Raw genomic sequence first — 23,764 nt, forward strand, 5'->3', positions numbered from 1 at the left:
TTTCCACAAACTTATTGTGACTTTTCAACTTTAAAGGCACAATGTCACGCTTTCTCGACAATATGTTTGTCTATAAAATATATTGGGGTATATGCACTCACTATAGCTTCCTATTGATACAATAAATGACTTACTATCCCTTACGACTTGCCTGAAATCGATAGCTGAAACTTTCAGGCGAACAGCTTCCAAACAGATAACACTTGCCATATAAGGAATGTAAACGATTGCTCTGTACATCGAAACTGTTTGTTTGGCTGTTGTCGGTGTTTGCTGAACTGGCCTCAATACAAGTTGCGTTATAGGATATTCGTAAAGAGCGTTCCAAGGGACATAACTGTATGGGGTTCGCTTGAGAAAAGTTCGGTTGATAGAGGGCGCGAGAGTTTATTTAATGCAACATTGCATTAATTAATTCAAACTTTTTAATTTCATATTGTAATCTTAATACATAATTTTGGGGGGAATAAATAATAAAGTAGCTTCACTGGGGGTTGATAGTTAGTATTAATGAGAGAAATGCAATACTGATTTGTAGAGAAGTGTGGCGTGAAAGTGTGCCTTTAAATCAAAATGTCATAACCGCAACAATGGCAAAAATACTGAATTAGAAAAATCTAGTAAAAAAAAACAGCTATGAAATGGAAAGAGTTGTTAGGCATCACATATATGGCTGTTTACAAGTATATTTGTGCAATAAATGGTCATTCTTCTAAATTGTTTTGATGCATTTATGACTTTTTTAGGTTTTAGCATGAGTGTAAACATTATAACTGAGGCAACAATAGCTCTTATCTCAAACAGTTATCAGAAAACGATAAAATATTGAATTCCTTATGATCCTCCCATAAGTTAAAAGGCTTCAAAGAAATAACTGGTTGTATAATTATAAATAATTTGTCTTGTTTTGGTAATGACATAAAAATTGCGGTAGTGACATGTCGTTTTGGTAATGACACAGAAATTGCGGTAGTGACATGTCGTTTTGGTAATGACACAGAAATTGCAGTAGTGACATGTCGTTTTGGTAATGACACAGAAATTGCGGTAGTGACATGTCGTTTTGGTAATGACATTGACGTATTTAAGAATAAAGTTAAACAATTGCTTTTCCAAGCAATTGACTTGTTATAAAACATTAGATTTATGAACATAAAACATTGAAGCTTAATAATTTATTCTTTGTAACCAGAGTTAGCTACAACAGACAACACACACCAGATCCACAGTAAATTGTTTGGTTCCCAAAGTAGATAACTTGAAATAACTTTGCCTTAAGGATCAATCAAATATCTTTAATGACATTTTCTAACTTGCTTTTACCAATTCAACAAGACAGATATATTATTTATCATGTTTGAGTGTTTTTACCATATTTTAACTATGATAAATGTTATTTTCTTGTTAACTGAAAAATAATTTAATCTCAACTAACGAAGTAATTTATAAGCACTAACACTGGATTCAGAAAATCATGGCAACTGCTTTTATCATATTGTTATTTTATCAACTTTAATACTACTGTGAGACTAAATGTACAGGTTTGGATGCTTGGAGCCTGGCGGTAATGACATTGTGATGCATTTTTTAAAATCCTTGTCCTGTAGTCATGTTCTCTATCCTAGCCCTACCATACAAGATACTTTGTATCATTTAAGACATAACAATGTATTATTTGTTGCATTCTATATGGGATTACTAGTGTTATCACATGTGTGGTAGTGACACGTCATCACCTTCATATTACCACAGTCTTGGTTAGGATAAGGCCATTTTCATTCAAATTCAACTCTCCTGATCTTCCATATACTTATAAGTTCCTTTAAATATATATTTCTGTAAAGTATTCAGAAGATGATAAATCCCTCCGGCCCCTACAAATTTGAAAGAACAAATCAGTTACTTAAAGTCCAACTTGAGGTTTTTTAATCCAAATCATTTCCATGGAAATCATGAAAAATGTAAATGCAAAAACCTGTAAATAGCAAAAGGCACAAGTTCAAGGATTGTTTGATACATGTGCCATGTTTTGTTGAAAGATATTGAACGGTTTTTGAGTTGTGCTCCGAAAAAGAAGCCCACCCCTCCTTTTTGAAACTAATTCCAAAATGTTTTCATGGACACCAAGAAAAAGAAAAATGACAAAAATCTGCAAAAGGCACCACTTCAAGGTCTATTTCATATATCTGCCAACATTTTGGAAAGATATTGAATGGTTTTCGAGTTATGCTCCGGAAACAAAGCCCACCCCTCCCTTATAAGTCCAAAATGTTTCCATGGTAACCAAGAAAAATAAAAATGACAAAAAAAATCTGTAAATAGCAAAAGGCACCACTTTAGGTTCTGTTTGATATATCTACCAATTTTTAGTTATGCTCCGGAAACAAAATGATTACGGACGGACGGGCGTACGAACAGACGGAGCGTCCACGACATCCCCCGCGTCCATTACATGCCGGGGGGGATACAATGCCGTCCGGTAATTCCGCGCACCTAAGCATCACAGCAACACGGCAACTAACGTCTCTTCTTTTTTGTGGTTTACGTGAATAAACATGCTAGTATGCATCACATTTACCTAGAAATATAAGTTTTATTGACGACTATAAGAATCTAACGTTGCTAATTACCGGCGTTCTGACGAAATCGCTTGCCTTCCGGTATTTCTGCGCAGTACTTGATGAGCATAACATCCGCTGGAGATCCGAGGTATGGAAGCGTATAAGGGCCAGATTATTTTCAAAAATCACTTCATCAATGTAAGGAAGTGTGTTTCATATTAAATCCAATTATGAATAATGACGAAAACGGTTTAAAAGTCTGAAGAAAACGACGTTAATTTATCTGTCAATTACTGTTATTTACTTAAGTTTAGTGATTAAAAGCCAGTCCCTGGTAGAAATGACCCGATTTCAAGCGTAAATGTGGTGGCAGACGATCTTTACCTTCGATACGGAAGTACGCTATTGCAGCTGCGCAGAACTATCGGACGCGCGGAAATATCTTTTATTTAAGGGGTTAGTATATGCTTAGTACCATATAATATGTATAAATATAAGTAATTTTCAGTAAATTATTTCATGCAATAAAACAGCATATTGCCTTTTTCTGTAGAATGGCCCACCTGATGATTCTCCAAGTAGAAGTTGTTAATGTCAGCTTGACATGGTTTGTGTTGTGTATGTGTTGTGATGTAACCATAGCAGGCTGCCGGGGACCTGCTATTACACTGAATATGAGCTCCGGTACTTTCCATTGTATACAACAACGGGTCTGCGTGTTTGTAGTGGAGTAACGTTAGCGGGTGCTACACGAGGACCAGAATGGGTTCTGTGAAAAATGCGTCATATCGTTCAAGGGCATATTGCTGTGTTTACAAGGACACTCTCTTGGTTAATGGACTAAAATTGTATAATAATGTCTCAAATTGCATACCCACCCATGACAATCCATATTATGCACTGTCTTACATACTCATGGAAACGAATAAGGGAACACATGAAAGTACAAGTATTCTTTTATATGGTGTCTCTTCTCTGAAGGGTTCCTTTCTGCCCACGAGTACAAATGATCATGATTGATTATGATAGGAATATGACCGTCTGTTGCAGGACAATCACACTTATGTTGAAATCTGTTGGAGGGCTTCTGTTCAATGTTCAGCCTATTGGATACTTTTATCGTGAACGCGTGTGGATTCTAACACTAACATTCATCTTACTTTGTTTCGGAGTGAGTTTGCTCCCTGGATAAAACACTCAGCGACATCCTACTCAACTGTCTGACTTTGATACAGATGCGATAGGAACAATAACACTCCCTTTGCGTCATGGCCTGATACATTTTATGTTAAACATACATTCACACATACACATCTTTCTCCCCTCTTGCATGTTACTATGAAGCAACACCTGGCCCCGATTTCTCGAAACAAACTTAAGTCTGAGTTTTGACTTAAGTTAGAGTTTTTACTCCAATTTGAGAAAACGCATTTCCCAGAATGAACTGAAATCGATATCAAACTCAAACATAGTAAACAATTTGAGTTTGGTGGATAGATTGTTTGGGCTTTTTTATTTCAAAAATTGCACTTGAGTTAAATATTCAGCTATTTCAAATTGTCAAACTCAGTTTGAAATTTGAGTAAAAACTTAAGTTTGTTTCGAGAAATCGGGGCCTGGTCTTAGGCAATCACACAACAATAAAAAAGAGATATTTCAGTAGAAGAGACAAACTCACCTGCAATTCACGCGAACAACGTCCCATTAACGACGTGCAGTACCTGCAGAAGGAAGGAAACACACAGAGAATATATACGACCGTCACAGACATGGTACGTGCAATTCGTCACAGCATAATCATGTTCTTGGAAATGAATTTCCTAGGAATAAGGTGACGAGATATGTCCTTATATGGTTGTAATCGGTATCACGTGTTTCGTGACTGTAATATCAGGGAGACTATATAAGGGGGGTGTTCTAGAGTATCCCTGCTGTAATGTTGTCAGGTTGCACAACACAACCTCTTGTTGTAGTGGCACCCGTGAAGAGCCACCTCGTCGTGGTGGGTGCTGGCAGGGATACTCTACAACAGGGATAGGTCACTCGCTTGCTTTCTTTACCATTTGTACTAATTGACGTGTGCCTCGTCATGCTCCAACGCACACAGTGACTTGGTTCGGTCCCATCGCAACTTCGGCTGCGTTTAACAGTACTTCAGCCACTGTATTGTATCAGTCGGAATTTTACAATGAATGAATGAATGAATTAAGAGCAAGAATGTTATGTGAATGAATGAAAGAAATTAAGAAAAAGAACAAAAGAAAAAGAACATATGTGAATGAATGAAAGAATAAATGATACACCACGGCCATCCCTCCCCAAACATGTTAAAGAACGCAAAACTATCGGTAGAACACATGTGTTAACATCAGCTGTCCTTTTTCAAAAAAATTACTTTGAGACAATTTTTACTTTAGTAACTAATTCAGATATCTTATTGCATGTGTGGAATGACATGGGCATTGACAGAATGTTAACTGACACTGTCACAGTCCCCTCAAGAACAGAAAGTTTAGAACTATCACAAAGCGTTGTAAACACCTTTCCAGTTTTGTCAAATACTAAGACCAACAAGAAAGAAAGAAGTTTTAGAACTATAACACTCAAGCATCACAAGCACCAATGGCGTATCAGAACAGATCGGCGATATGTCATATTTTTCACACACCTCAAATACACCCTAACAAAAACAAAAACAATTTAAAACTATCACTATTACTTGCAAAAACCTTTCACCTGATGGTATATTCCCCTCATAAAAATTAAAGGTGTATGTGAAAGATATTTTTAGAACAATAACTAGAAACACTCAAACAACGCCCTGTAGTATTTCAATGACAGATCGGCGATATGTCATATTTGTCACACACCTCAAATGCACACTAACAAAAAATTTTAAATTATAAAACTATTACTATTACTTGCAAAAACCTTTCACCTGATGGTATATTCCCCTCATAAAAATTGAAGGTGTATGTGAAAGATGTTTTTGAACAATAACTAGAAACACTCAAACAACGCCCTGTAGTATTTCAATGGCAGATCGGCGATATGTCATATTTTTCACACACCTCAAATACACCCTTACAAATTTTTTTTAGTTATAAAAATATCACTATTACTTGCAAACACCTTTCAACTAAAGGTATATTTCCCTTCTAAAAAATAAACGAATATGTGAAAGAAGTTTTTAGGGATATAATTTAGTCTTTCTTCCCTGTGTACTGAGAATTGAAGCCAGTGAGCTACAACATGCCCACTTGAAACTTTACTACAAATCTACTGTACTTATACTGACACTAATAACAATTATTTGACTTAAAATGAAGTGACAGAATAGGTAATTTATCTTCTACATGTAGGTTTTAAGTTGTCACAACACTCAGCGTATGTAATCAGCTGTTGAAAATAAACCAGGCTCAATCTTAAAACTACGCTGTCGCCATATTGGCTACACTGGTCACGTGACGAGCCGAGGCATAGCTTAGGAGCTTATATAGTCTCCCTGGTTTCACCGACCTTTTTGTCACCTATGTGAGGACCTTAGTTCCAAGTCCTCAACAGTAGCATCCTCCTGATTAGTGTTACCTGCCTCCTGGTATGCATGGAAAAGTCTTACAAAATATATTTCTGATCTGCTATCCAGTGCATCGATTAGCTCCCTTCCTGCCCGTTGTCATCCCTGTGAGTACAATTATCACTCACGTGTGATTGTTTGTATACGGTCGGATCATCCGACCGGCTGTGTTGATTGTCGGATTAACGAATGTTTTTACACTGTATTTACAATAATCAGCTGCTAGATTGGTGTGTCGGAGTCGGAATGAGAGAATGTCGGATTAACGAGAGTAATTATCACTGTTTTAAATGGTTCCCTAATTTTTTGTCGGATTAACGTGATTGTCGGATTAATGAGTGTCGGATTAACGAGAGCTGACTGTATTGTAAAGACATTGGTATCTCACTGACCAGTGCATGCACTTAATTAGTAGGGTCAGCTGGCCTGCTTTCAGCTGAGCTCCTACCCGGGATACTACTTTGCATAACAATTCCATCCACAGGGTTCGAATCACTGTTTGGCCAATAATTTTTAAAAATACAAATCTAGACTTTTGCAGTCGTATATTGTTTTTATATGTTATGATTAAGATATATTCCAAATTTGAACGAAATCGGTGAAGAAATGATTTTTTTAGAAAATTCTACCGCAACACTACAGTGTAAACAGTGATTCGAACCCATGTGGTTCCATCAACATAATTTGTTAACACCCCATGGCCATCCATAGGAGCATGTGTCCACTACTAACTTTCTACTATCCATTCTACTCATCTTCAGCGCCTCTGTAGTTCGAAAAGTAGACTCATTGTAACGAAAAGGTATCCTGAAGAGGACGATCCCATATATTACAAGCAAGATTGTAAGTGAAATCATTGTTCAGATATTGTTGGCCATGGAACGAGTCACAGCACATGAAGGAATTTCTTCCTGAAGAGATTCAGTGCTCCCTAAAGTGCTTTACTCGATGTAGCCTTGCTCCAAGGCTGCACTGAGTGCTAAACCCATGCATGTGTAGTAATTCTATCCTTTAAAGAGGCAAATCAAGATAAGCGGACAGTACATCTAAGGACCCCAATATGTTATTTATATTTTGTTTAGAAATTGTCATTTAAACTATTAATTATTACCTTGTGCAAGTCTAGAGCCAATGCTACCACACGGATCAGCCCAAGCTTGCGACTTTGCTAAGAATTGGAACTGGAACAGTATTCTTGATACGTAATGAACCTACAGAGGAACGAAATGGAGACGTGCACATGCAACTCTGCCATTATCGTCTTAAGAAACGGGAGCGGATAAAACATCTAACGAAGGTGTGAGGCGTTGGTCCGGATCTGGACTATAAACCGCACGGGTATATAATCACAAATCCTCTTGGACATTTTATGACCGCTTCGTTTGCAAGCCATACGTGTCCACTTGCAATGATCAAAATGGGGCAGGGACACCAGAAATGGGCTTCACACAGTGTACCCATATTGGGAATCGAACCCGGATCTTCCTGCGTGACGATTGAACGCTTTAACCACTACGCTACTCCACCGCACCCAAATCGATTGAGGTTTCAGACATTTACCATTTTGGTAAAAACCACGAGTACTGCTCTGGTGCTTAGAGAAACATAATCGGCCATTTGTTTATGGCGTGCAAAAGGGACCCACCTCTCGCCTCGATATCCTTAGAGCGGAGATCAAAATATTACACATCAACGGAACCCTTATCCAGATGTTCCACATATCATAACATTTACACAAAAACGACAGTGTTAAGAGGAACATTAATGTTATTACGTTAAAGAGCCTCATAATAACATATACTTTAATACTGAATGAAGTCGTGCCAGCAAAGTATTTGCATACAACCGGGAACTATAAAATTGAGGCGCCCCTGTATTTTCGCGATGATAGTTTTTCTGACCCGTATGATCCTTTGACTCATAAAAAAATGACTGGAATCCATGTTGATTTTTTATCCCCTTGTTGCACACAACGACCAATCACATCCCAGATATGCCACAAAGGACTAAGATCTGGGCTCATTTAATCGTGAGATGTATCAGGGGGTGCTTAACTAAGTTCTTGTATATACTTCGGGAGCATGGTACTGTTTATGAGGCGCATCTAAACTGGTCAAACGACCGGTCAAGTCAATCGTTTAGATATTTTCTAGGCACACTGGAAAGTGGTGATGCTTCTACGAACATGTATAGACAATATCAGGAAAACATTTTTCCAAAATATAGTAATTTGATTAGATACAAGTATCTGCACCCAAGGTTGTTTTCAAAGTAATCACAGGCCCTGTGGCTCTCAGAAAAGATAGTGTATACCATGTCCACAACAGCATGTGGTTTTATTATTCCTGTTCTGATCTGCCCCATCACATTTGTTTTCCAGATACAGAATATTCAGCTGTTCTAAATGATTCATTCACACATACCTCAATACTGCATCGACAGTCTGAACTGAAAGCTTATCTGATGACATCGAAAACAGTGATCGTGAATGATCACACATAACAGGTCTACCAGAGGAAAAATTCTGATTTTAAATATCGCACACAAGCACAGTTTATGGAAGCGGAAATTCTACATCGAGGTGTATCACGAACATTTGTGTTAAATCTCTCAACATCAGTGAGTGAGTGAGTGTAGTTTTATGCCCCCTTTTAGCAATATTCCAGCAATATCACAGCTGGGGGACACCAGAAATGGGCTTCACACATTGTACTCATGTGGGGAATCAAACCCGGGTCTTCGGCATGACAAGTGAACGGTTTAACCACCAGGCTACCCCACTGCCCCCTCAACACATCAACAACACATATATTGATGATAATGTTTAATATTGAGTCCACCATCAAAATACACTATTTACATTGTGCTCACACAATGTTGTACAAGTGATTTGCAAAGAGCATGGAAATGAAGACAGCATCTGTCAGCGATCACAAAGCTGTACACAAATTGCAGTCAAGTAACAAATAACATCATCCTGTTGCCAGTTGTCCTGAAACTTTCAACACATCGGAAACAATGGACACTCCTTAAATATTTTTGACTTAATTGATCTAAATATTTACTTTCTTTGAAAGTAATTACTGTAATAGGATGCACATGTTTCTCACTGAAATGATGATAACTTCTACAACAAAGCCCACACAAGCACTCATCAAATACATGTGATTCTTCAGCCAGGGACACAGTTTGGAACAAGATGAAAGGGAAACTTAATGATGATAACATCAAAAAGCAAAATAATGAATACCAAACATGTGAAGCTGCACATTTCATTTAGATGCAATGATCACAAATAAGGTTATCTCAGATTGAGATAATTGAAATTGGGTGTTTGAATGCCTCTTGGAAAGTTGATATTTCAACAAAAAGAAAACTGCAGAAAATGAAACTTCTGTGTCAAGCAGTTTTACATTCTCTCTGCCCAAATTGGACTGGTAAGAAGATGTGTGTATATGAAGAGAGACTGTGGGGACATGTTGTAAGCACTGTGATCTGTGGGCGACTGAGTCAGACATACATCAGGAAGCATCTCTCACAGGTCCTTTATAACATCCTCCAGTTCCTCCTTAGAGAACATGTGGAAGTTGCGTTGAGGCGTTACTGTCGACATCTGTAAATATAAACAAATGTGTTACCCTTCACAACATCAAACAGGTTATTCAACTCATAATGAGAAAGAGTGAGTTAGTTTAGTTTTACGCCGTGATAAGCATTATTCCAGCAATATCATGGCAGGGAAGCACCAGAAATAGGCTTCACACATTGTACCCATGTAGGGACTCGAACCCAGATCTTCAGCGTGATGAGCGAACGATTTAACCATTAGACTACTCCACCACCTCTCTCCAGACTTAGTGAGTGAGTGAGTTATTTAACGTCACATCGGCAATATTTCAGCCATATCGTGACGAGAACACTTGACATTAAATAGAATATATAGAGAAATAATAACACCTGTCGACGAAGGACAGTAAAACAACTAGAATATCACAATTACAACTAAAACTAGTATGGAGAGTTAAAACTGATAGCGCTATTTGGACAATACAATTTAAAAACAAGCTATAGATCGCCAACACCAGAAGGTAGATCACCAAACTAGGGACCATGGGGACTTACAGTACCTTGGCTACCTGCATGGACCCTAGTTGGATTTACACCATCCCTTCAGCTGCTGGTGATTGTAAGAAATGTTAGCTACAATTAAAAAGACAAGAATGCTACGTCTAAAAATCCTGGCAAGTTTAAATTGACTTTGAAAGTTTTGGGACTTACGTACCCCCTGAGGAGGTCTCCAGACTTAAGCTACACAGGCTTGTAGAAGTGATCTGGGAGCCAGGTGAAGGGAATGTAACTGTTTGATCAGCCTGGCAAACATGAACCACTCACCTCAACATTTGTGGAATTAAGTTTCTCCTCCATCACCTGTTTTAGAATCGTCAGAGCTGACTTACATGCCTCCTTCAATGTCATAGACTGAAACAATAAAAAATGTATTTTTTTGAGTAAAATTGATATTTTATACTTATCCTGACTCATGCTCTTTTGCTTGTCTTCTTCTTCTTGCGAACATAGTGGAACACTTGTATCTCCTTAATTGAAGCTCCCTTCAATGTAAAATCACTAATTGGTACTCACCAAGAGTTGCCTCCCTTGCCCTTTTGGCGGGAACAGGTGTCGCCACCCTCTGGCCTCATGCTTCACTCTCTCCTGATTTTGCGAGCCCAACACTTGAACTTACAGGGAAATCCAAAGTGTTATGTGGGGAGGATGTGAGGGCTAACCTCCATGAGTCAGGATAAGTATAAAATATCAATTTTACTCAAAAATTACATATTTTTCCTTATCCTGACTCATGCTCTTTTGTTTGTAGAATCCTACGGAAACGGAGGTGGGCAAAACAGAATACTTTGGATTTATAGAATTAGTGATTTATATAGATATAACTGTAATAACTCCCCTACGGAACTTCATAAAGGCATAGACTTAGGATAATTCCTCTATTATAAGCCATGGGTTATAATGCCATACTGGGGTATTTACATTAATAATATACTGAGATATTATAAACAACAATATCAAAGTTTACTCTGATAGAGAAGCTATACCACTGAACATATATACATAGTGCTAGAACTCCGTGAGAGTTATAAGCTAGATAATGCATGTAACAATTATGCATATTAATCTCGTGAAGACTACGCGGTTAACGCTTATGAGGGACTGTCAACTGCTGTGTGAGGACCAAGGGACCGAAATGGTGAATGCCTGAGACGCCCCTCGGTGGTGATATCTCTCAGGTAGTGATTAGCAAACACCATGTTAGATTTCCAAAAGCATCCTTCCATAATTGTATTCAATGAACAGTTACCGTAGGGCGCAGAGTGGAAGCCAAAGCCCTGATCTCATGGGGATTTGATGCTGTTGGAGGGTCCAGTCCTGCTGCCTTGTAGGCTGGCATGACAGTTCTTATCCATATAGATATGGTGGTAACGAGACTTCTGTCTGAGTTGTTGCCGACAAGGGAATGAATAATCGCTTTGAGAAATCTTCGCCTTTGTTTTGGAACGTCAGAAATAGATTTTGAGAGCTCTGACTGGGCATAGAGATAAGTCCAGTGTATCTTGAGATCCGAGAATGGAGGATAATGCAGGGATATGAAATAACCTGTCTGGTTGACCTGGTAGTTGATTTTACATGAAATCCCATCTTAGTCCCAGGTGTGCTGTGTTTTGATTGTCATCAAACTGTATCCTCTCATAATCTAGTGCGTGAATTTCCGACATCCTGGCTGCTGTGGCTAGAGATAACAGGAAAAGCGCTTGTGAGAGAAATTCAAAGTTTGTCGATTCCAACGGTTCATAAGCCTCACTTGTGAGGTGTTGTAACACTATATTCAGATCCCAAGCTGGGGCGTGGAACTTCCGCTTTTGGTCCTCCAATCGGAAAGCACGTAGTAAGGCCAGTAACTCTGGAGTTTTTGTCAATTTGACACCTGTTCTCATGGTAATCACAGAACTAAGCGCGGCAAGATATGTTGACAATGTCGAGCCTTTTAAATGTTTGTTTTGCCGTAAGTAACACAAATAATCTGCCACTTGTGGATGAGTAGCATCTCTTGCTGTAAATCCCTTTATTTGCTGCGTAATTTCAAAACTGTGCCACTTGTCGCCGCATAAGTTACGCGGTAGAATTATGCGAAGGCAAGCTTTTGACCGCTTTTGCCGCCCTGGTAGAATACCCTCTTGTTTAAACACATTTTAATACAGTCCATAATGAAGTTGGAATACTTCTGGGCTTCCGCACCTGTTTGGTGTGTGGATGTATTAATAGATTTGAGCTTTGGGTAGCTCTAGTGTTGGTTGACCGATTTCTTGAATTAGAATGGGAAACCACGCTCTGGCCGGCCAGTAGGGCCACCAAAGTGAGTTGGAGGCTCTGTGTTTGTCTGATTTTCTGTAACACTTGAGGTATTATTGCTGGCGGCGGAAACGCGACGCATTGAGGCCTTCCCAGGATATGCTTAGAGCCGCCCCCTGCCCATGCTTGTGGGTCTGGGACTGGTGACACGTAATGTCGGTAGCTGATTGTTGAAGCGTTGTTGCTTAATAGATCTACTAGCGGGGCCCTATTTGCTTGATTATCTGTGCAAATATTTCTGTATTGAGCATCCATTCTGTCGGTGACGGTTGATGTGGGCCGAGAGAGCGCGCCTGCTAGTACATTCTTGGCTCCGGGAATGTGACATGCTCTGACATGTAGGTTTAGATCGTGGTATTAGATCTAACAGTTGAAAGCTTAAAGTCAATAGGTTCAGTGATCTCGCTGAACCTTGTTTGTTCACATAGAACGCCACTGTCGAAGTTGTCGGTATGAATCATTGGCGCGATTCTGTAGAATGGTGCTCCAATGAAGTATGGCGCTGATTACAGCATTCATCTCTAACATGTTTATATGGAGCTTGCTTTCTTGCTGATTCCATAACCCTGATGCCGCCCCGTTGGCTTAGATGAGCTCCCCAACCTTGGAGCCGACGCGCCTACATATAGATGGGTTTTGAATTCCTGCTCTTCTAAACAAATACCTTCGCAAACATTCGACCTCCTGGTCCACCATAGTAGATGAGGTCTGAGACGCTTCGTAGACTGAATGGTTGTAGGTCGCCGAGATGAGCATTGATGAAGACCTGTATTGGGCTTAACTGTAATCTGCCTGAGACTGTCATGTCTTGGGCTGATGTGAGGAGACCCAACAAGCTCTGCCATTGTCGAGTGGTAACGGAGAGAGTAGAGCTGGCGGAATGGTCTGTTGGATCTTGAGCCAACGGTCTTCTGGTACGACGACACGGTTGTGATTTCGTGATAAATCGAATGCCTAGGAACTGCAGATCTTGGCGATGGTACTAGGTCCGACTTGAGTAAGTTTACTAACCATCCTAGCTGTGTTAGTAGCTTTATGATGTAGTTTAACTGTAGTTTGAGACGCTGTGGATCTTGATCTACTTGTATCCCGTCGTCGAGGTAGAACGCGACCGCGAGCCCTAGACGATGTAGATAGGTGACAATAGGTTTCGCTTATCCTCGGAATAGCCAGGGGCTGATGATATGCCTAATGGGAGTACTTTCCATTGGTAATGTAGCCCGCCTAGTGTAAATCTTAGATATTTCCTGGATTCGGATGTATCGATATGTAGATATGCCTTGCAGATCTATACTGGCCATGTAATCCATGGGGCTTAATCAACTGCCGTGAACTGAGGAAGGTGTATCATGCTAAACTTTGGTGGTTTGCGAGATAATTCCTGCTGAAAAAGCTCATGTTGTAAATGAGTCTGTATTTCTCCTTGGAGTTTTTCTTGGGTATTAGGAAAACTGGGGAGTAGAAGCCTGGTTCGATGTTTACTTGATCTAGTACTTCTATGGCCTGTTTGGTTATGAGTGATGTAACCGCCTCTTTAACTTTGGTAGTTGTTGTGCCTGTATGTCAAACTTGTAAGGGTTGACTGTCAGCGGAGGCGCGGGCCTGTAGTGGGATAATAAACTGCGGTTGAAGAATGTTGGAGACATAAGGTTCTTGTAACATTCCCCAGTTCTCCCAGTGTAGTTGGAGGCGCCCACCCACTTGTGACGGTTGTACTGGAACGGCTGGGGTGGAAGACTCCAGTCGCTCCAACCTGTCTTTCAGCTTATAGGTGCGGAACCTCTGGGTGTCCTGCCTCTTCCTGACCCTCCTCTATAGTTGCCATATGGGCTAATTTTAAAAGAATCTTTTCCCCTGGTGCTGGATATCTTCCTATCCCGCGGCTTTCTGTAGTCCCGAGAACTTAGATCTCCCTGAGTATCTTTGTGAAGTCTGCCTGATGACGCTTGGCTAGCTGGTCCATCGACTTGATCATAAGGACTTCTCTGAGTCCTTAGTGACTTCCCCTTGGAGACTTTGTCTATTCCTCCATCAAAGATGTTTGGGGATGACCACGGGCTGTATAGAGTGGAGCTGTAAAGTTCTCACCCCAGCTGCAGGAAGCCGCAGGAGGCCTTGACGACGAAGTTAAGGTCAGTGCTGCTGAGACAGATGTGAGATGATCTGTAAGGAACTGCTGGTCCTTCTTTGCATCAGTAGGGCCCAGTAGATCATCCTATCATCTTCAGAGGTCGATTTTTAAATCTGGTGATAAGTGTCTCATAGATCGCTCTAGATCTATTTAGGCCAAAAACATGCGCCTCGGCCATGTTTTCTATCTGCACCAGCTTGCGACATCGCCAATCTTGTAGTTCTTGTTCTTAACATCGCTGATCAGCTTGTAGTTGTCATCGATGTCTTGTGCCTTCAGGAAGGGTTCCATGTTGTGCGTGGAGAACTTCTTAGCGTGAATTAAGATGTGGTGTCTGCACTTTCGGCTTTAATGAAGGCTGTATCTAGATTATGTGGCACCGCAGCAATCGGGTCGATCGGAGGTAAGGTGATGGCGCCTGCATCGCCTTCCTTCATCAGGTATGTCTGCGCTGAGTTGCCACTCTTGGACGGTGAAGATAAATCTAGGTTGTTTACCATCCAATATCTTATCTCAGCGCCTGAGAAGATGATGCCTCCATCATCTTCTGTACCAGCATCGGAGATGAGAGGTTGATGCTCTTCTGATGGTGACCTGTGGGCTGCTATCTCTATGTCGGGTGACACTCGGGAGACCTGACTGTAGACCTGTGTGCCGACTTGTGTGGTGACCCGCGCAGGTGATGTAATGCGGAGATCGGGCGGTGAATGGCGTGGAGATCGCCTAGGTGATCTGGCGCCTATGGGAAGACCTAGATCTGGCGAGGAGAATGTTGACGGCTTCGCGAAGCTCTTGAATAGTCCCTCGACGCCCTTCTGGACGATGACGATCTGTGTGACGGCCTTCGCAGCTTCCTCTGCGCCCGACCTGGGGAGCGGCGCCTTTGACTTCCGCGGACGGTTTCCGCGGACGCCTGGTGGTCTGAGTCTGCATCTGATGATGAGGCCGAGGACGGTGACGATCTTCTCTCCGCCTTCGGCAAGGCCTTCGCGAAGACTGTACATCTGCGCCCTTCGCCGAGGTGGTCTGTGACTTCCTTCCTCTCGGCTGCTTTGCGCACGTGGCTGCTACGCTTGACTGGGGTGCCTCTGGGGTATCGCCTCATGCTGCTCGGCCCTGGGCTGGCTGCTTTTCTCGACTGTAGTAGCCTCCATCATGGTCATGATCTGCCGCAACAGCTCGCCTGGGATGGTCTGCGATTTAAGTAGTCGGTGCCCTCTCTGGCGATGACAGCTGCTGAGCCCTCAGGGAAGTCGCCTGACATCAGTGTAGAGGCATCAGGCTGCATGGCGATCTCTGCTGATGTCACTGTAGCTGTCACCGGTCGCTTCTTGTGGCGTGACGCCAGGGATGATGATCGGCTGATCATCGAGAGGCCCAGTTCGGGCGGCTGGAACGATCTCGGCTGAGAAAGTTCTTGACGATTTCGTGAGACTTCCCCTTGATGTCGACGCTGCCCTGGGGTCCTAAGTCTCGCGCTGGGAAGACGCCGTGGCCCTCTTGGACTTTAGCTGCGATGACGGACGCCTGGGGAGGCAGGACGCTTCTTAGAGGTGGCGGACTGCATCCCACGCCCATCTTCCGACGGAGTCTCTTGCTAAACACCAGACGGGAGGGGTCTATCGACAGCAGCTGACTGGAAGGGGAATCCTGGCTGTATCGGCCATGTCTAACCCTTTGTTTGCGCGGACTCTATTCGCGATACGCCTCAATGACGCAAAGATATTTATGAAAAGCAGAATTGATAGATTAATGCAGTAACTGCAACGTATCAAACGCACAAGGCGAAAGCACAACTAGGGCATAATACATGGTCAGCAACTGAAAACGTGAATTGCAAATAGTACAGATTTTCATCAACGAAATACTAGCTGAACAATCACTTAACTCACGGAATAAACAGTAGAAATAATGATTAATTATCAATGCAAATTACTGAAGGATACTAGCTATACCTCTATAGTAACCTATAAGAGGTAATAAACTAAGAAAAACCAAAGGATATAGTGTGTAAGGAGACACAGGCGCTCTCACATCCTGCTCACTGGGCGAAGAAGGAGAGAGTGAAGCATGAGGCCAGAGGGTGGCGACACCTGTTCCCGCCAAAAGGGCAAGGGAGGCAACTCTTGGTGAGTACCAATTAGTGATTTTACATTGAAGGGAGCTTCAATTAAGGAGATACAAGTGTTCCACTATGTTCGCAAGAAGAAGAAGACAAGCAAAAGAGCATGAGTCAGGATAAGGAAAAATATACATTCATCCACACAATACAGGATGTTCCACCATCGGCCTTCATCACCTGTATTCACGTAGTGGAATCAGGTATGGAATACAATCAAAGTGTGTGCACATCCAAGCCATTAAACATGACAAGCATAGCTCAGATACAATCAGTAAATGCCTAATCAGGTTCATGTGATGTGCCTAAACTATCTTATGCTATACAGCCACCCACCTTAGGATATACAATCCATCTTATGCCAAAACCAGCTTATGATATCCAAGCCACTTTACGATGTACAACCCATATTATGCCACACCCCAATCCACCTTAGGCCACACCCCAACCCAGCTTTTTATATACAACCCACCTTATGCCAAACCCGCACCTAATCCACCTTAGGCTACGCCCCCACCCACCTCATGATGTACTACCCATCTTGTGGTACACCACAATCGACCTTAGGCCACACCCCCACCCACCTCATGATGTACTACCCATCTTGTGGTACACCACAATCCACCTTATAATATACAATCCACCATACAATACTACTTATCTTGTGGTACACCACAATCCGCCTTAGGCCACGCCCCCACCCACCTCATGATGTACTACCCATCTTGTGGTACACCACAATCCACCTTATAATATACAATCCACCTTAGGCCACGCCCCCACCCACCTCATGATGTACTACCCATCTTGTGATACACCACAATCCACCTTATAATATACAATCCACCTTGGGCCACGCCTCCACCCACCTTAGGCCACGCCCCCACCCACCTCATGATGTACTACCCATCTTGTGGTACACCACAATCCACCTTATAATATACAATCCACCTTAGGCCACGCCCCCACCCACCTCATGATGTACTACCCATCTTGTGATACACCACAATCCACCTTATAATATACAATCCACCTTGGGCCACGCCCACCCACCTTAGGCCACGCCCCACCCACCTCATGATGTACTACCCATCTTGTGGTACACCACAATCCACCTTATAATATACAATCCACCTTAGGCCACGCCCCCACCCACCTCATGATGTTCTTCCCATCTTGTGGTACACCATAATCCACCTCATAATATACAATCCACCTTGTGCCACGCCTCCACCCACCTTAGGCCACGTCCCCACCCACCTCATGATGTACTACCCATCTTGTGGTACACCAAAATCCACCTCATAATATACAATCCACCTTAGGCCACGCCCCTACCCACCTGATGATATACTACTTATCTTGTGGTACACCACAATCCACCTTATAATATACAATCAACCTTAGGCCACGTCCCCACCCACCTCGTAAGTCCAACCAACCTAAGATATCCTACCCAACTTATGACATACTGACTACCTCATCATATTGTTATAGGGACTAATTCAGGACAGCCATCGTCCAAATATTTAAAAAGTCCAAAACTATGTACTCGAGAAATGTGAGACTTTATTGTAATATATATATATGACGCTAAGCTGTATTTTTAATCACTACTGTACATCCTTATCACTACCGCATTGTAAATTGACTTGTCAGCCCGTTAATTATTGTATAAGACATTTATAACCTTCATTGGTAATCCCCCTTGGCCGTGTCTGCCATCACATCAACTGGTCAAGGAAGTGCTATTGTTTTTCTGTCTGCCCATCGATGAGTCGTCGCCTGTCCATTGTTGTCAAAAACTGTATATATACTTAGTATGCTCACATCTGGACAGTGGAGAAGTACGAGTTCGGTATTTGGACTGTCTGTTGGGACGACCACGAGCAGGAGAATGCCGCTTGTAGGAAACGCCCTGGGGTTGAGCAGGTACACCGCTCATCTCGCTCATGTCTTGTGTATTTGTTTGTCATGAAACTAAAGAATTTTGAACTCAACTATGCCTTCGTCTTCATCAATGCACACTTCATCTAATTATGAGCTAATTCCCCAGTTGACGCATATACACACGTTGACAATATCCTACCCACCTTATGATACACCTCCTGCAGTGCCTGCTGGGCTCCCTCAGACCCAGACCCGATGGCCTTGGCATCATACTGGATGAAGGTCCCAGAGGGGTCCATGTGAAACCTGACAGAGAGAACACATGGTACAGGCATGCCTCCTTATATCACTGACTAATTCACATTCAGACATCTAGACAAGTGAGTGAGTGAGTTTAGTTTTATGCTGCTTTTAGCAATATTCCAATGAAATAAAAGTGGGGTACATCAGAAATGGGCTTCAGACTTTTTACCCATTTGGGGTATCGAACTCGGGTCTTCGGCGTGATGAGTGAACACTTTAACCACTAGACTACCCGAGCGTCCCTCATCTGGACAACAGTTGGGTAATGATACTGGACTCCTATCTCATGAGCTGACTGTACTGTGGAGGTTTTTATGCATACACTTTAACACCACCATAACAAAAATTCCACCACTGTGTACAGTGACACCTAGAGCAGAGACATAGTTTCTAGAACACCTGAACACTGTGACAGTTCATCAGCGACAGTTTTCTAGTCCTCATGCCATCAGTCTGTAGACACACCTACAGTGAGAGTGAGTGAGTTGAGATTTTAAGTCACACTGGCAGTATTTCAGCCATATCATCACCAGTGAGTGAGTGAGTTTAGTTTTACGCCAATACAATATTCCAGCTATATGGCGGCGGTCTGTAAATAATCAAGTCTGGACAAGACAATCCAGTGGTCAACAACATGAGCATCGATCTGCGCAATTGGGAACCGATGACGTGTCAACCAAGTCAGTGAGCCTGACCACCCGATCCCGTTAGTCGCCTCTTACGACAAGCATGGGTTGCTGAAGACCTATTCTACCCCGGATCTTCACGGGTCCATATCATCACCAAAACAAGTTACATATTCATAACAACCGACAGTAAAACTATACACACCTGCCAATGAAGGAAAACAACCAGAATATAACAGATATAAATGGGAAACACTTACAGCTGTGGGCCCTTCTTGTCAAGACCCGCAAACAACAGTGCTACTCCAAATGGTCGACTCTGTAAAACAGGAAACTATGGATCAGAAAACACATACTTGATGAGTTCATGTTTATAAAACTATTTTACATCTGTTTTCATTGACTCTATAATGACTATCGGACTGGATAGATAGTGTCAGTGATACATATAATCAAATGATAATGTTGAGCTATTGGGTATTATATGTATGTAAGCATTCCCATTGAATATTTCCATTTTCATTGGGTATTATACGGTATTTTAAGTGTATGACTTATTTCAAGTCAATGAGTTAGACATTACACAATATACTTATGCTTTAGGTTTAACGTGAAACAAGCAAAGTGTGGCTTCCTGATAGTGGAAGTCATGACGGGCGGACGCTTTAAACACTAGGCTACGCCACCTAACTGCCCCGATACCTGTATTCAATCAGTGCAGAAACATTCCTCGGTGTTAAAATAATTGGGGTATATCAAACATATATAAATTTTATAGACACTTGTAGTAAAACCATTAGTTGGGATACAATATATAGTTAATCGGGCTATGATTCTTTGTGCAAAGTTATGAGGAGAATTCTGTGGACTAAAACTTGTTGAGTAAAAGAAGCCTTGGCTTGTGTCTGTGGCATCTTCTACTGACTGACTGAGTTTGGTTTTACTCCGCTTTTAGCAATATTCCAGCAACATCACGGCTGGGGACACCGGAAATGGGCTTCACTCATTGTGCCCATGTGGGGATTCGAACCCGGATCTTCGGCGTGACGAGCCAACGCTTTAACCATTAGGCTACCCCACCGCCCCGTAGCATCTTCTAACATTCTTCTGAATCAGGGGTGTAAAGATCTCAACAATATCACAATATACACAGATACAAACAATTGTGCTGACAGATCCTTGTCTGGACATAATCACAGACTTGGGCAAACCAGATATTGTCCGATATCCTCATTCATTCCTGACCCACAAGCTGGACACTAACCATGGCACCTGGGTCTGCATCATCATCACCGAAGGCTAGGGCAAGGTTACTAACTGCCTGGGTCACGCTCTCCACGGTCATCTTCTCATTGTAGGTGAACCAGTGGTTCTGAAACACAATGCTCGCAGTTATAGTGTTTGCATCCTAATGCCATGATAATCGTTTCTTTATTTTTTTCACACTGGGTAATGATCATGGTAAGACAATATCAATTACTTTCCTGTATTTTGCCCATGATGATAATCCAAAACCATATTATTCCTAAGACTGCGAAGGCCTATTAACAGTGTTACCAAACACTGACATTTTAGCATTAAGTAACCATCAGTTTGATGGGTAAGTGTGATGGGCAAAACTTGTTTTATAATTATCAACCCAAAAGCAGGTTGATGACTTACAAATGAATTATAGCTGTAGTATCACTGAAGTGTGCATAAAGCTTTCTCAGACAGAAATAACAGGGACCTGCATTCTCACCTGTGCTTCTGTTCTTGCTCTGTCGATCAGTGTCCGGGAATCAGCAATGAGACCACTCATGGCGCACCCTTCAGAAGAAAGTCAAACTCTACTTCAGCTGGCTAATGCAGTGAAAAACACTGCTTTGGAGATGTATATGCACCAAGCAAATGACAGCCCAATTGGTGAGAGTCATCAAGGTAAAACTGCCCATATTATTTCCCAAGTCAAGTTTGGGGTAGCAGGATTCAAACTAAATACTAATACTAGCCCAAATAATACTAGCTAGTACAAATTCCTAAATTCCCATCTTACTCATTGTTTCAACATCACAAGGGCATTTCATCTGTACCCAGGTTGGTCAAGCTTTTGAATTAGAGCTAATATAGCTATGACAGTAGCTGTGTGGCCATTGTTTGTAAAGTGGTTGTATGATCATGATGATGGGAACAAATCTGACTTAATTTGACTTGTCATTTCACATCATTATATGTAAACAGTACCTATATGGTTGTCAACTTCCATAATCTTCTCAATGCTGGAAGGTTCAATCAAGGGGGACGTGACTCTTTTTTCCACTGCCAGGACAACCCCTTCTCCTGTCTGGATGCCAATTGCAGTTGATCCAAGCTTGAAAATAACGACAAAGAAAATGTACAGCTAAATCTAGTCATTTACTTAAAGCTGATATCTGCTCATTGCTGATATTTTCAAATCACGAGAAAACATCCAGTTTAAAGTAGGTAAAATAAAAATGGCATCAGTATATTACAACATATACAATCTGAACAAGTCTTAGAGGGAACCATCTTGACATGAGTTGTGTAACAAGTACAGTCATCCCTCACCACATGATAACTTGGGTCTCATTTCCATGGATAACTCATACGTTACGCATAACATGGAACATATACCCGAGGTAGCTTTGTATTTTCTTGTGCACAGTATAACTGTTATTATGTGTAGTATAACCTGTCTAAACAAGACTGTCAGAGGAGAACAAACAATAGAGACTTTGTATTGTAAATGACAATAGGGAACTTGCTGCCAAACATCTCTAGGCATGATAATTAATCATTTTATGTGTACTTCCTGTTATGCTAGACATTGTTTCAAATATGGATATAAAGACTACCAAGTGAATTTGTATCATAAACGATGACAGGGGTGGAAATAACCCATTGCCCGGCGTCCGGTCAAGTGTTTTTTTCTGTCGGGCAAGCAAGTTAGTATATCACGCTGTACCGGTGTCCAGTTGACTCTCCAATGTTAATAATGTTGTTTGTTTTAAAAAATCAGCAATAAAACGTCCGGTATAGTGGAAAAATGATCAGGGCAAGTGATTTTACATGTGCCACTGTACCAGAGTACACTAGCAATTTTAAAGTTATTTCCACCCCTGGATCATGAGAAAAGCAATTAGCTGAGTGCCACTCATTTAAATAAAGGAAGGAGGAGTGATTAGGATATGTATGGATTTCACAGCTTTCACTATGAGCTGTTAGGTTTGGAGAGTTCTAAGGATCAGGGCTCGGCGCTATTTGAAAATCACAATGTGTGCTGGCAGTATTAATCCCACGTGATCTAGTTTTCTCCTGTCAGTGTACATACTTTGATTGCCTCAATGGCATATTCCACCTGGAATAGTCGTCCCTCCGGCGAGAAGGTGTTAACACCTCGGTCATACTCAGATCTGGTAAGAAACATGATTCCTCTTGACCTGAGAAAAAACAAAACAGTTTAACCATTAGCATTTTCTTCATTTGGTTAATGCGATAACACTGTGGGTTTACTTTAGAAATTTATTGTCAAAATGAAATAGTTTACGGACTGCAAAAACACGAAGTCATGCTGTGAAATCAACTAACGTTTCACGTATTTTCCAGTCGACCAAACGCCCAGACACACATGCAAAGCATGATATGAGTTTAAAACATCTCTACCACAGATCCTCAACTGGCAGATTCAGTAAAAATAATTGAAGATAAAACTGAATACTTACCCAAAACCAGATATACACACACACCGGTATCCACGCGTGACAAAGCAAGGTTTGTTTTGCAATGGCGGAATAAGTACTATACGGCAGAGGAAAATTTGATGCGCTATCAACCCCAAACGAACAAGCATTTAGAGTGATCTCCCTTATACTTAATTTAGCGACAACGATCCGACTTCAACTGAATATATAAACTGTTTATAAAGCAAACCTTAAAACCTTAAAATAACCTATATATTATGTAGAAAATTAATGCTAAAACTAATCTAAGAACCAGTGTAAAGTCTGGTGGTTGTTATCTTATCATTCGTATCTCGTTAATCGACAGAAACGTCAGTACGTGCACGTGAGAGAGCGCCCAGGCACTGTAGCTGAAATTTAAATTTATTTATTTATTACAAACAGCGGCACGATA

The 23,764-nt window shown here is 41.4% G+C and overlaps 1 protein-coding gene across 1 annotated transcript; it reads right to left on the reverse strand.

The window, feature by feature from the left end:
• Window positions 1–8,949: 8,949 nt before the first annotated feature.
• On the reverse strand, window positions 8,950–23,461 carry LOC124268373 (proteasome subunit alpha type-5). Its single transcript, XM_046703346.1, has 9 exons — window positions 23,353–23,461; window positions 22,962–23,070; window positions 21,854–21,980; window positions 21,372–21,439; window positions 20,895–21,002; window positions 19,891–19,949; window positions 18,905–19,007; window positions 10,531–10,617; window positions 8,950–9,751 (listed from the first exon to the last, which is right to left on the reverse strand). The coding sequence occupies exons 2-9, from the start codon at window positions 23,055–23,057 to the stop codon at window positions 9,674–9,676; spliced, it is 726 nt and encodes a 241-aa protein (XP_046559302.1). The 5' UTR covers window positions 23,058–23,070; window positions 23,353–23,461; the 3' UTR covers window positions 8,950–9,673.
• Between the last annotated feature and the right edge of the window lie 303 nt (window positions 23,462–23,764).

The sequence above is a fragment of the Haliotis rubra genome, unplaced genomic scaffold (assembly GCF_003918875.1).
Source record: "Haliotis rubra isolate DU_JTF1 unplaced genomic scaffold, ASM391887v1 Scf1009, whole genome shotgun sequence".
NCBI lineage: Eukaryota > Metazoa > Mollusca > Gastropoda > Lepetellida > Haliotidae > Haliotis > Haliotis rubra.

Bases quoted from the DNA above. Each gene is read 5' to 3' on its own strand.
- LOC124268373 (XM_046703346.1), bottom strand. From the start codon at position 23,057: ATGTTTCTTACCAGATCTGAGTATGACCGAGGTGTTAACACCTTCTCG. The intron at 19,950-20,894 runs GTTAGTGTCCAG...CCTGTTTTACAG, and splicing joins ATGCAGACCCAGGTGCCATG to AGTCGACCATTTGGAGTAGC. The intron at 19,008-19,890 runs GTAAGTGTTTCC...TCTCTCTGTCAG, and splicing joins GACAAGAAGGGCCCACAGCT to GTTTCACATGGACCCCTCTG.